The sequence below is a fragment of the Gallinula chloropus genome (genome assembly GCF_964237585.1).
Source record: "Gallinula chloropus genome assembly, chromosome: 8".
Lineage (NCBI taxonomy): Eukaryota > Metazoa > Chordata > Aves > Gruiformes > Rallidae > Gallinula > Gallinula chloropus.
The window spans coordinates 5,928,403-5,940,574 of record NC_140093.1 but is presented as its reverse complement, the minus strand read 5'-3'; the positions used below and the strand labels follow the sequence as shown (position 1 = coordinate 5,940,574).

At 55.1% G+C, this 12,172-nt stretch overlaps 1 protein-coding gene across 1 annotated transcript in view; it reads left to right on the top strand.

The window, feature by feature from the left end:
- The window catches only part of EPHB1 (EPH receptor B1), a gene marked incomplete at its 5' end in the record, with an annotated part of 77,963 nt that extends 68,154 nt beyond the window's left edge, over positions 1-9,809 (top strand). The window contains 4 exon segments of the mRNA XM_084267392.1: positions 89-244; positions 502-584; positions 9,440-9,477; positions 9,479-9,809. Of these exon segments, the coding sequence (XP_084123518.1) occupies positions 89-244; positions 502-584; positions 9,440-9,477; positions 9,479-9,619 (418 nt within the window). The 3' untranslated portion in view covers positions 9,620-9,809.
- Between the last annotated feature and the right edge of the window lie 2,363 nt (positions 9,810-12,172).

The following is a 12,172-nucleotide window of genomic DNA, read 5'->3' as shown; positions in this document are numbered from 1 at the left end:
CAAGGGGGATGCATTGGGAAATGCTGCCGCACATCGGCTGGGCTTGTGCATCAGCTGGGCTCGTCCCCATCGCTGTGTCCTGTTGCAGGCCTTCTCAGCCCCTCCTCGACCGCTCCATCCCCGACTTCACTGCCTTTACCTCAGTAGATGACTGGCTGAGCGCCGTGAAGATGAGCCAGTACCGGGACAGCTTCCTGACCGCTGGCTTCACCTCCCTGCAGCTCGTTGCCCAGATGACGTCCGAGTGAGTTGGCTGCTTCCCATGAAAGGCTCGGTATCATGGGGAGGTGGGAAGGTTGGGGTTGGTGTGTGGGTACCCCCCTGCTCTTGGTGCCACCTCGAGCCCCAGCGATGCTCGCAGGGCTGCACTCGGGCCGTATGTGTTGTTCTGCCACAGAGCAGCTGAGCTTCCATCCCTGGGCTTGCATAGGGACAGCTAACCAAAGCCACCAGCCCTAGGCTCCCTATTGATACTCCTCCATCTGTCTGTCTGTCTTCCAGAGACCTCCTGAGAATAGGGGTGACGTTGGCTGGGCACCAGAAGAAGATCCTGAACAGCGTCCAGTCCATGCGAGTACAGATGAGTCAGTCTCCGACCTCGATGGCATGACGTCCCTTGTTCAACGGGGAAGGGATGGGGAGGGCATGGTGGGAGGGGAGGAACTGACGGGCGCCGCAGGGCAGCGTTGGGAGAGGTGCCGCTGCTGCCTGGGGACTGCGACCGCAGACGAAGGACATTCTCGACCCGGTGACTTGCGTTCCTCGCCACCAGAAGCACACTTACCGATGTCATGGGGAACGGTGTATAAATACCTATAAATATGTACAAAGCCTATAGTTAAACAACAAAATGGAAAAAAGAAAAAAAAAAAAAAGAAGAGGCAAACACAAAACCCGATGAAGACAAAACCAATGTGCATTGGGGAAGCAAACCCAAACCCGAGAGACCAGGCTCCAATCCCACCACCAGTGAGCAGTGGTTGAAACTGAGGAGGAGGACAGGGCTGTTGCGGGGAGGAGGGAGAGGCTCGAGATGGATGGAGCATCCCCTCTGGAGAAACCACCTTGCCTTTCTTTTCTTCTTTTCACCCTCCCTGTCCATCCTAGCCCTTCCTGCTCACCCCTCTCTGCTCATGGACCAGGTGGAAGTGTCCTCAGACGTCTCCGTAGCTCCCTGCCGTCCTACCCGGATGCCGCTCCGGCAACTACCAAAGGACTTCGCTGGGGGATCCGACTCAATCCAGTTAATGTCTTCATATTGAAGAAGAGATGTACCTTCAATAGAAAACCTTGGGTTGTTTTTTTTTTCTCTCTTGCTTGCATTTTTTTTGCAAAAAGGAAAAAAAAAAAAAGGATTTTAAAAAAAAAATTAATAATAATTCCATCCTGGAAAATGGAAGGAAAAGAGGTGTTCCCATGTGTGTGTGTGTGCGCGCTCGTGCGCCTGTGTATGTCGTCAACCTACCGTGGACTCACTGCTTGTCCGTAACCGCAAACCACCGCCAGCCCTGCAACCAGCAACCGGCTGGTTCCCGGCGCCAAGGGGGCCTGGGGATTGTTCCGCAGCCCCCCTGGTAGTGGGAGGTAGCAGGACAGTGAAGCAAGCACTCAGCAAGCGGGGAGGAGGATGCCACGGGCCAGCCGGTGCGGCGGGGGTGGGACAGGATGGGGACCAGAGGAGCTGTTGCCTGGTTGTGACTGGGTTGGAGACTGCTGGAGAAAGAGGGGAGATGCTCTGGGAAACAGACTGCTGAGACCTCCAGACCCTTGGCAACGCACGGAAAAGTGGAGGACTTTTTCCCCTGCCCCTCATCATGTGGACCTAAGGATTTTGATATTGAATTACAGACTTAGGTTTCATGGGTTCAAAGGTAGGTCTGTCTCGCGTGCTTCTCCTGTCCATCCATCCATCCTTCTCTGTACATCTCTACTCACTCCCTTTTAAAGCCTCTCCTGGTGAACGTTTCCCCGGGCTTAATTTGATTATTTCTTTTTTGTTCCACCGTTTGTCTCCTTTGCCAATTGATCTCGTTAAAATTACAAGACGTGTGTCAGTGTTTACCCAGGATATTGTAAGACTGGGCAATCTGACTTGCCTCTGCGGATCGCGCCCGGAGTTTATAAAACGAATGAACTCTTAATAAGGCTTTTACTTAGGTGACTGCGTGCGAGTCGTAACGATCCATCACGGTGCTCTTGCCTGCGCCGGGTGGCAGGGGGAGCACCCATGCGGGCGGGCTGCCCAGCCAGGCCTCCAGGGCTTGATGGTTCCTGATGTTATGTGGTGGCTGGTGGTGGTGTATGAGAAACCTTCCAGGTTGCTTGGGCTTTCTGTGCCTGCGGGGCTGTTGGGCATCCATACAGAGCTGTCGGGAGTCCCATCCTGCATCTGCAGGGCCATTGGGTGCTCCATCCGGCCCCTGGGTGGCTGTTGGGCATCCCATCCAGCCCCCACGGGGATGTCAGGTGTCCCATCCATGCCTGTGGGGCTGTCCCACATCCATCTGCATTGTGGAGATGCCTCCCTGGATTCATGTGCCACCAAGTAGGAGGGGACAAGCTCATCCTCCGCTGCCCATGTCCATCCTGGATGTGGGTTTTCTCCCTTGTGCTGGGGCTATCGGGGTGCTCCCTGGCTGAGGGGGAAAGTTCGTGTGTCCCATGTTCATTTTGGGAGGATGGGGGCTAGCACTGCCAGCTGATGAAGGGATCCTGGTGGTGGGTTGCTCTTTACACCTCCAATTCTTTCTGGAATCATCTGAGGAAGATGACCCCACTGCTCTGTGGAAGAAGAGGAGCTAATGCGATTCAGGGATGAGCTTGTTTCAAATCTCTCAACTCCCCCCCGGAGAAAGAGGCAGAGAAAAACACCCCTTGTTTACAACAGCAGGGACTGCTCCTCGCCCTGTCTGCCAGGCGATCACTAATACCTCTCGGGATCCTCGCGGCCCAAATCTGTATTCCGGGATGTTGTCACACAGAATACAACATGCAGATGGAGCGGGCACCGCGCATACTAATACGCCGCCTCGCCGCATTGATATTCACTGACGGTGAAGGATCCTTTGTGGGGCTCTTTTTTTTTTATGATTTCTCTTTTATTAGAAGGAAGCTAAAGGCATTTAAAGAAGCGAATGACAGCGACATAGGCTAAATATCAAAACTCCACCTTGATGACTCCCCTGCCGCGTGTCGCCCGGCCGTGTGAGCACCTGCGAGGCAGCTGGTCCTGCATCCCCACTCAGCATCCGCCCCGCTCGGTGCCTGGGGCTGGAGGGATGATGCACCAGCACCGCAGCCCATGTTTGATATTAAACCTTAATACAAAGCACCCGGTCCTGCCCATCTAACCCAGCAGGCTAAGCACCCCTGGGGTGGATAAACTGGGTGCTTTTGGGGGTGCTGATTCCTGCTTTACATCTCAGTTTGGTTTCACAGAATCGTAGGGGTTAGAAGGGACCTTCAGAGCTCATCGAGTCCAAACCCCCTGCCAAAGCAGAGTTCCTAGGACAGGTCTCGCAGGGAGGCATCCAGACAGGTCTGGAATATCTCCCGGCGTGGATGGTGCTCATCACCTTCCCCAGCCCTTGACTTGCCTGTGCTGCCGAACACCCGCGGACTGAGTATCAGTGCTTTCCCCACACAGGGGAACTGCAGGCCTCTCAACGTTTGTGGGATGTCTTCCAAACCTTCATTGCACCCATTGCACTCCGCCTGGCACTCTCCTGTTCTTCCTTTTGCTGGAAAACAAGGAAAACAGAGCTGTGCTGGGAGTTGAGGGCTGCCCCAGTGCTTCGTGGGCTGGGTGAGGATGCTGACAGCAGCATCCCCAGACATGATGCCTTCCAGACTGGTCTCAGCCCCAGAGAACCTTCATGTGCCATCCTAAGCTCATCTGCAGGGAGACCAGCAGAAGGTCGTGGTGGTAAGTCCCCTCAAGAGATGATGTATGACCACAGCAGTGCCTGTCGGGGCTGCTTTGGGCCCGATCCTGTCCCTTCACAGAGGCGCTTTGCAGGTCTCAGCTCTTTCCCAACATTTCTATGGCAACTGCAGAAGCTGCAGCCCTTTTTGCGCCTGTTTTTAGGGGGGGGTTGGTGTGTTCTCATTGGTTTTGTCTCCACGTGTAGCGGTACTGTATTTCTTTTAGCTCCAAAAAGCCTTGCTCAGCGCTTGGCCCAAGGGTTCAGCCTGAGAATCGCTGGTCCAAATGCTCCCATCCGCATCAGGCTATGCCAGCGCGGTGCCCTCTCCATCCTCTGGTGCCAGCCCCAGCATGTTTCTCTCCCACCCCCCAAAAAAACCCCCAATATAATTCCTGTGCCAGCAATATCAGCCACATCGTTTCCCCTTCCCTGGTGCGTGATGGAGGAGGCGGCGGGCTTCTCAATAGCAGTAATTACACCGAGGTGCCGTGCTGCTGCGAGCCAAGGTGAGCTCAGCCGCTCGCGCATCCCAGGCGTGAGCGAGCGTTTCAGCGCGGGAGAGGAGCGCGTATTAATAGCATCGCCGCGTGCCGCTTTCTAGAGAGAGGGGGAAAAGGAGGAGGGATGTATTTTATGCCATTTAATGACCTTCAAATTAACAGTTCTTTGAAAGCACTTATGTATATTTAATTTTAACTGTTGCTGCGTGTCGGAGCGGGACTTGCGATGGGAAACAGCAGGCAGCCGGCTCTTAACTAAGAGCGAGCTCGGGCCGTTATTTCTGAGCCTGTCAGCGTTTGGTGCTGGTAAAGCTCCTCTCCTTGGGGGGAAAACCAGGTCCCTCGGCCCCCTTCCCATCACCTCTGCCCCGGAAGCTCCCCATGCGTGGGTCCCAGCGTCCCTTCTTCTCTCTGCTTCTCCGCGGGGTGATGGCATCATCCCAACTGGCCCATCTGGAGGATGCTGCTCTGCTAGGGTGTTTGATTTTAGAGGGAGGGAAAGGGTTATTTCAGGGTTGGGTTGCAGAGGTCTTGTCAATCGAGTTGCCTGCATCCTGAGGATATCCCCAGGGGAGCATCCCTATGGCCTGGCCTAAATCGTTGGCCATCACCTCTGAAGGGTTTGTTGGGTGGGGTTTGTTTTGTGGCACCACAAGCACGCCGTGGTTTTGTGATAGGGAGGGCTGTGTCTGCCTTCATTAGGGGCTGAATTAAGGCTTTTGCCTCTGATCCATAAAACCTGCTGCTGTGTTTGAGCTGCTCTGTGTTCGCTTGGAAGTCATTACTCTTTAAACACTGAATTTGACGTAAAAAAACAAAGGATCGATGGGTTTCAGAGATGAGGAATGGATTTACAGACCATCCGCGGCAGATTCCAAGCTCTGAGCCATGCTGTAGCTCCAAAGCTACCCGTCCTTGTTAAACAGCAGGTGGAAAGGTGAGCAGCTGGGGACAGGACTTCATGTCCACCCTGTGTACCCATCCAGGCACTGTGTTTCTCTGGCTCCCGAAACATCCCTGCTGCTCCAGGAGCCATGGCAGGGGGGGTAGCTAACGCTGCTGCAGTCTCTCCTGTGCATAAGGTCCTGCTGGGATAGATGCTGGTCTACTTACTGCTTGGGTGCTGTCTGAATTAGTGTCCAAGGGCTGAAAGGAGACCTTTGCTGGCAGTTCCCCATGAGGTTCCTCTCAATTTCGGAAGAGCCAGAGACTTCCTGAGCAGTGACAGAGGAGAGGTGAAGTCCATGCCAACGCACTCCTGTGGCGAGGTGTTTCACCCGGTCAGTGGTTTCTGCACTGTACCTGTTCTTCATAGGATTGGTTGAGTTGGAAGGGATCTGTAAAGATTTGGATGGGACCCTGGCTCCTGGCAGTATAAGAGATGCTGTCAAGTTTCACTCTCCCAGTTTTGATGCCGTCCCAGAGCTTGATGTGGAAAGAAGAGCAGCCATGGCTGCTGTGGTCAGGAGAGAACCTCCTCTGCTGCCTGGGGTGGGAGAAGATGTGGGACAGGACCAGGCACGTAAGCATCCTTAGCGTTAAGTCTGTCTCTTGGTTCACATCGGAGATGCGCGTGGGTGCTGGGGAGGGGAGTGCGCCTGACCTTCACCTCGTGGGTCTTTCTGGGTTGTCAGAGCTGCTGGCACTTTGGGGATGGTGTGCCAGGGCTGTAGGGCTTTGGCTGTCCTCTGTGCAGCAGCATCTGCACATTCCTCCAGCCTGGGCCACACTGCCTGCCCCCTCCCCATCTGTGCCTGAGCATCTCCACCGCTTCTGCTCCTCTTCCCTCTCTGGCCATTGGCATTTCAAAAGGCTGAGAAGCCCCTGACTGTCTGTCCCCCACCATGGGGCTCTGCTGCAGGGGCTGTTTTAGGGACTTTGCTGGGTCCAACCAAGCGGAGGAGAAACCTGTGCTGTGGCTAGGTGAGGTGACCATGGATGGAGCGGCCCCAGCAGTGGCAGAGGCGGGATGGTGTTGGGGCCTCCTGGCCTTCCTCTGAAGGGAAACATCAGAGGAGGTTAACCCAAACAAACCAGCCGCCCGAATTTTAAGCAGATTAGCTGAACTCCCCTCATTCCCAAAACAGATGCACCCTTTCGGGGCAGCCTGGAAGGGGATTAGGCAAAAATCTCTTTTAAGACTGTGTTAATTCTAGATGAGAATTCGGGGGATTAACGCCTATCCACTTAAAAAAATTAATTGGAATGAACTTTTCTCTGTGTCCTGGAGTAAACACAGCTATGTGGCTTTCCCTGTCTGTCAGCCTGGGCTGTGGCTTTCCCTTCTCCACTCGCCCATCGCCGCACGTTGCCCAGGAGCTGACGTGGTGCGGGAGGAGAACCCGTTCCCCTCTCTCTGTTATCCTCAGGAGTCTCATTAGGCAATTGGACCCTTGCGTGGAGGTGGGGAGAGAGGGCAGGGAAATTATGGTCACCGTCAGTGCAATTATCAATTCTAATTAGCACTGAGCAGGACTGACAGCAGGAGGTGCAGACCATGCCAGGTGGTGCCTAAGGAGCCTGGTGAGCCTTGCGTTGGGAACACGGGCTGGAGCCTTGCACTGGGAACACAGGATGAAGCCTTACAGGAGTTTCCAGGACCAGGCAGGGTGAAACGTGTGCCTGTCCTTTCATTGGCTCACTTTTCCCCTCCATGCCCTGGCTGAACTCTTTTCAGATTCCCTCAGCAGAATTACTCTGGGGAGGTGTCTGCAGCCCGAGACTGCCGGCGGTCTGGGAGCGGTTTTTTGGCTGGGGTTAGTGGTGTTGTGCATGGACCCTGGATGGGGATGGAGAGGTGCAGGGAGGCTCCTGCCCCAATGTTGTGGGGAAATGGCGGTGAGGTGAGGCTCCCCTCTGCCAAAGGGTTGGGTGAAGGGCTGGTTCTTGGGCTCTGAATCATCCCCAGCTGCTCCCGTGTCATTTTTGCCAGGACAGAGGGAAGAAACCCTGCAGCCTTCCCCGACTGCTGCCAAGCGAGCTGGGTGGCTGCAGCTAAATGAGGTGGGAAAGGCTGTGGGGGAAAAGGCGGTGGTAGAGCCAGGAGCAGCACCTTGGGCTGGATCCATTGCTTGGCTTCAGCTCCCCTTTGCCAAAGATTTGTTTGAAGGGCTGGTTCTTGCCAGGGGGCGGCATGGGGTGTGTGTGTTAGTAATCCAGCGATGGCTTTGGGGTGCTCCCATTGCTGGGGGCAGCTCTGTGCATCCCTCCATCCCTTCTCCACTTCTGATCAGGAATAGCAGCTGGTTCTGGATCCATCCTTTGGTGGTTCAGAGTATTTTCCATGCTGCCCCAGCTGTATCGTTCCCATGCTCACCGAATGGGAGATCACCCAGCACGCTGTCCGTGTACCAGTCGTGCTGGCCACACTGATGCTGATACCACCTTCCCCCTTCTCATCTCCCAGATGAGCCCGTTCCAGTGTCATGTGCGTCACACTGACCCTCGCCAGCTGAGAGGAATGCTCTCTGTGCCACTCTGCCAGGGCTGCCACACTGGGGCACGGGGAGGAGGATGTACTACAGGGAGGAGGGTGATTCAGTATGGGGTGGATGCTCAACCATGCTGCCCACTCCTTGTCCTCTGCCAGCGGTTCATGACCTCAGGTCCTTTGGGATCCGATCCTTTAGGATTGGTCCTATCATCCCTGGCTGCTTCTGCATCACTTTTGCTGGGATGGAGGCTGAGCAGGCTGGGTAGCTGCAGCTAAATGAGGTGGGAAAGGCCACAGGGAGGAGGCAGTGGTGGAGCCAAGAGCAGCGCCTGGGGCTGGATTCATGGCTCTCAGCTTCAGCTTTCGTCGTTCCGAGTCTGCATCCACTGACTTGGGTGCAACCGCCCTGATCTACACCTGTCCCTGGGGGCCCACCCAGCTCAGCAGCCTGTTGGGCATCATCTGCTGCACCTGGTGTCTGCCACCTTTTGTTTGTATTCCCAAGGTCATGTTTTTACCAGCTGTTCAGCTGTTCCTCTCCCATTAATGGGAATGGGAGCCCTGGGACCGAATCACCACCGAAAACAGACCCTGGTGAGGAGGAAACCCACAGCGTGACTTCTGCTTTGGGGTTGGGTTGTTCTGGGGTTGTTGAGGGTTTTTTTGAGATCATCTCAATTTCTCTTCCCCTCCCATGTTCCTTTTTCCTGCCAAACTCCAAATTACCAGATAAAAGTTCCATTGCTACCTGGGCTTGCTGAAAAGAAAAAGAAAAAATGTTTTTTATATCTTTATATAGATGAATTTTAATAGGAGTGAAATGTCAGGAGCAGCTGGAGCTGGTTTTTGAAAGGATTGCTATGTTTGGAGAGGCATGGAGATGCCTGGCAGTAATTACACCGGCGAGTGCTGGTGGCCCAGCAAAGGGACACAGTGGTCAACTGCTTTGTTATTTACTGTGTCCATGTTTCTGAGGCTCCAATTTGAAGCACCTTTGCCTCTCCAAAGCTGCTACATAACGGGGCTCGTGGTCGCAGGGTGGAAAGGAGGTGCCCACGGGGCTGCTCCTTGGGTCCGGGGACCTTTGGGATTCCCCCCACCCAGAAGCAGCTTTTCTGTTAGGGTGGGAAAAGGATTCGATGGTGCCATGGGGGGGTTGCTCCTGCTTTCAGCCTGAGGGTGTTTGTGTTGCGGTGGGATGGGGGCGGGAGGGAAGCATCTTCACTGCTGGGGGAGGGACACATGGTAACCCTCCTGTCCCCAGAATCAAGTCGTGGCCTCCGCTGGGCGCAGCGTCTCGACCTTGCAAAGAAATGTGTTACTTCCCCCCTTCTTCTTTTCCCTGAGGAAAGATTGAGAGCATTCAGTGAAAGCAGCATTTTACTGACAGCGGGTTAATTAATCGCTGGGGGGCTGGGGGGGTTCCCCTCTTTTTTTCTTTTTTTATCTCCCTTCTCCTCCTGCAGGGATGTGGGGGGGGTGTCTCAGTATAAGGAGCACCCTGCTTTTTTCTGGGGAGGGTGCAGCACCTCCCAACGTGAAACATGCTGCTTCTCACCCCCTTCTCCTTTCCCTTGCAGGGGCGTTGCATCCAGCGTCGCAGCCAGAGAGGGGCTTGACACTGGTCCCCAGGGACCGCTCCCCCCGCCGCCCACAAGATGATGAGCCAGGAGGTCTCTGCAGCACCCCGGGAGCCCCGTGTCCGTCCCCTTGCCCCGAGCCCCGTGCCGGCCGTACCCTGTCCTGTACATAACCAGTGAGATGTCTGTAAAAGATTTTCACCCCTTGTAATTTTTTTTTCCCTTCCCTCCCCACCGCCCCTCCCCTCCACCCCCAGCCGCCCCTTCCCCAATTTGTTGATTGTGTTGAAATTGTTGGAGTTTGTAACAGTAACTTTCAGAGAATATTGTACTAAAGAGGAAATTGCACTCAATAAAAGCGATGAAATAAGCCTGCTCCCTCTCCATCCCCTTCCCGGGCCGCCTTTCAGCCACTGCTTCCTCCTCAGGGTGGATATTTGAGGTGAATATTCATCTGGGGAGCTGGCTCCAGCGTGCCTTGATTTACCTCGGCTTTCTGTGTCTGTCCAATTTGGCTCTCCAGTTTGGGAACGAAGCAGCTTAATCCTCAGTGATCCCCGTTGGAGGTCGCCTGCTGCAAAAAGCCAGGAGAAAGGACTTCTCTTGGTGTGATTGCTGGGGTTGTGTGGATTTCCACCTCCCCACCCTGCTGTGAAGTAGGTTTGGAAGTCCTGGTGTGCGATCGCTCAGGGAAGTCATGCTGAAGTTGTTTGTGCTCACCTAAGCTAGTAGGTGCTTGATTTAATGGGCTACTGGGGTGGTTTACATGGGTGTTCAGGTTCCTGGACCCCCCTGGGGTTGGGGCTGTGTGGAGAGGGGGTATCCCTTACACAGGTCGAGCCCCAACCCACTCAGCAGGGCTTGGGGCGCATACTACCCTCGTTGGGCAGCCCCCTGTTCCCAATGGAAGCTCACCTCACTGGCGTGGGTTAGTATGGCCACAGGCTGTGGCCCCAGCATTGGGTCTTTATTGGGGGTGACCCTCAGCCAGCATCCCCACTGGAACGAGGTGTCCTTTTCCAAGGCCACCCAGCATCTGGAAGACTTTTCCTGAGCTTTGAACGCAGGTACAGGTGGCTGCCACAGCCGGGATGGAGAGTACCTCAGAGCAGGAAACATGGAGAATCTTGGTACCCTGATACCCTGGCACACCAGCCTGATGCCAGCCTAACGCGGTCGCTGCCTGCAGAGTAACTATCTATGGCTTTACTCCACTGTGGATCCAGGAGCCGGGAGGAGGAGCACAGCAGGCCGTCTCCCCAGGAGGTACGATTCTTTGTGGGGTTGGGGGTCACCCGTGGGGTCTTGGTGGGGGGGGGGTAGGATGCTCCTGGCAAACACGGCCCCCAGGGAAGGCTGGGAAAGGGTTGGCTGCGTGAAGGGATGTGGCAAGTGGAGGGGAGGGAGGTGGGAGACACGCTGCTCCCATCCCTCTCTCCTTCCCTCCCACACTTGGCAATCAAAGACAAAGGCAAGAGGAGCCCGAGAGGACTCCAGGCTAAATTGTAATTGGAGCAATATGGTCCGATTATAAAGTTACGTGCCAAGCCCCGTTAAATGGCAGCATCTGCTGGAATTATTGGAGATGCCTCGTCTCCTATTAAAAGTGCTGGGATTTTCCTGGAGGATGAGCCAGGCAGGCCACAGTGGTGCTGGAGGGGCTGGGATGGGGCCAGGAGGGCTGGGATGGAGCGGGGCGGAGGCTGCTGCTGTGCTGAAATCTGCTCCGGGCCCCTGTGGGAGTTTTAGCAGGGTGGTCTCACGAAAGCCACCTCCTGTCCCCAGGCATGTTGTGTATCAGGTCACCCCACCACAGCGCACACACACAGCTTGTATCCTCCCTGCACCCCAAGCTGCTCAGGACGGGGCAGGATTTACCCTGCTTAATGGCTTTTAGCTGGTTACCACCTCAATTAAGCTGATGGGGCTGCCCCCAAAGCCACCACCAGCCCTGGGCATCGAAACTCTTTCCGAGCTGGTTGAGGAGCCCCCTTGACTCAATGGCTTCTGCTCACCCTCTGGTGTGAGGACACGTCTGCGTCTCCACCGCATCGCCTGCCGCATCCTCAGGGTGCAATGAGCAAGGAATGAGCAAATCCATAGCGACTCTTGTGACCTGCAACACCTGAAAGGTGATGTCTCCAGGCTTTTTACTCCTGGTAACGTACTCTCAGAGCTAACTGGGCAGAGGTCGCACCTCACGGTGCGGGCGGGAGGGAAAGCAGCCTTGAGTGGCTCCCCTGCTGTGAACTGGGGTCCTCCATCCCTCCACCAGCGATGGAGAGGACATGGGGTGCTTCCTTGGGGGACCAGCCTCCCGCACCCTGCTGGAGTGCAGGGGATGCTTTCTGCTCTGAGGTGCATCAGGCACAGCCTGTTGCCCTCTACCCATCCATCTGACCACACTGAAGCTCTCCAAACGCCCAAAATATCCGTGCTGCCGGGCTCAAGACCCCTCAGATCCCAGTACTGAGAGTTGGGTGTTCAGTCCCCCAGCCAAGAGGGTGCTTTGCCATCCCTGGAGCTCTCCCCAGCCTTTTATCTTCAGGTGCCATGTGCAGCCCATGCATTATTTACCAGCTGCCTTCCCAGCCCAACGCTCCGAATTATTCATTTCCCTTGTGGGCTTTTTCCATGGTGCTCTAATCAGAGTTTCTTGGTTCTTTATAAACACTAATGAATTTATTTCCCAGTGCCCTTACGAGGGAGAAGGGGTATTATATCTTCTTTATA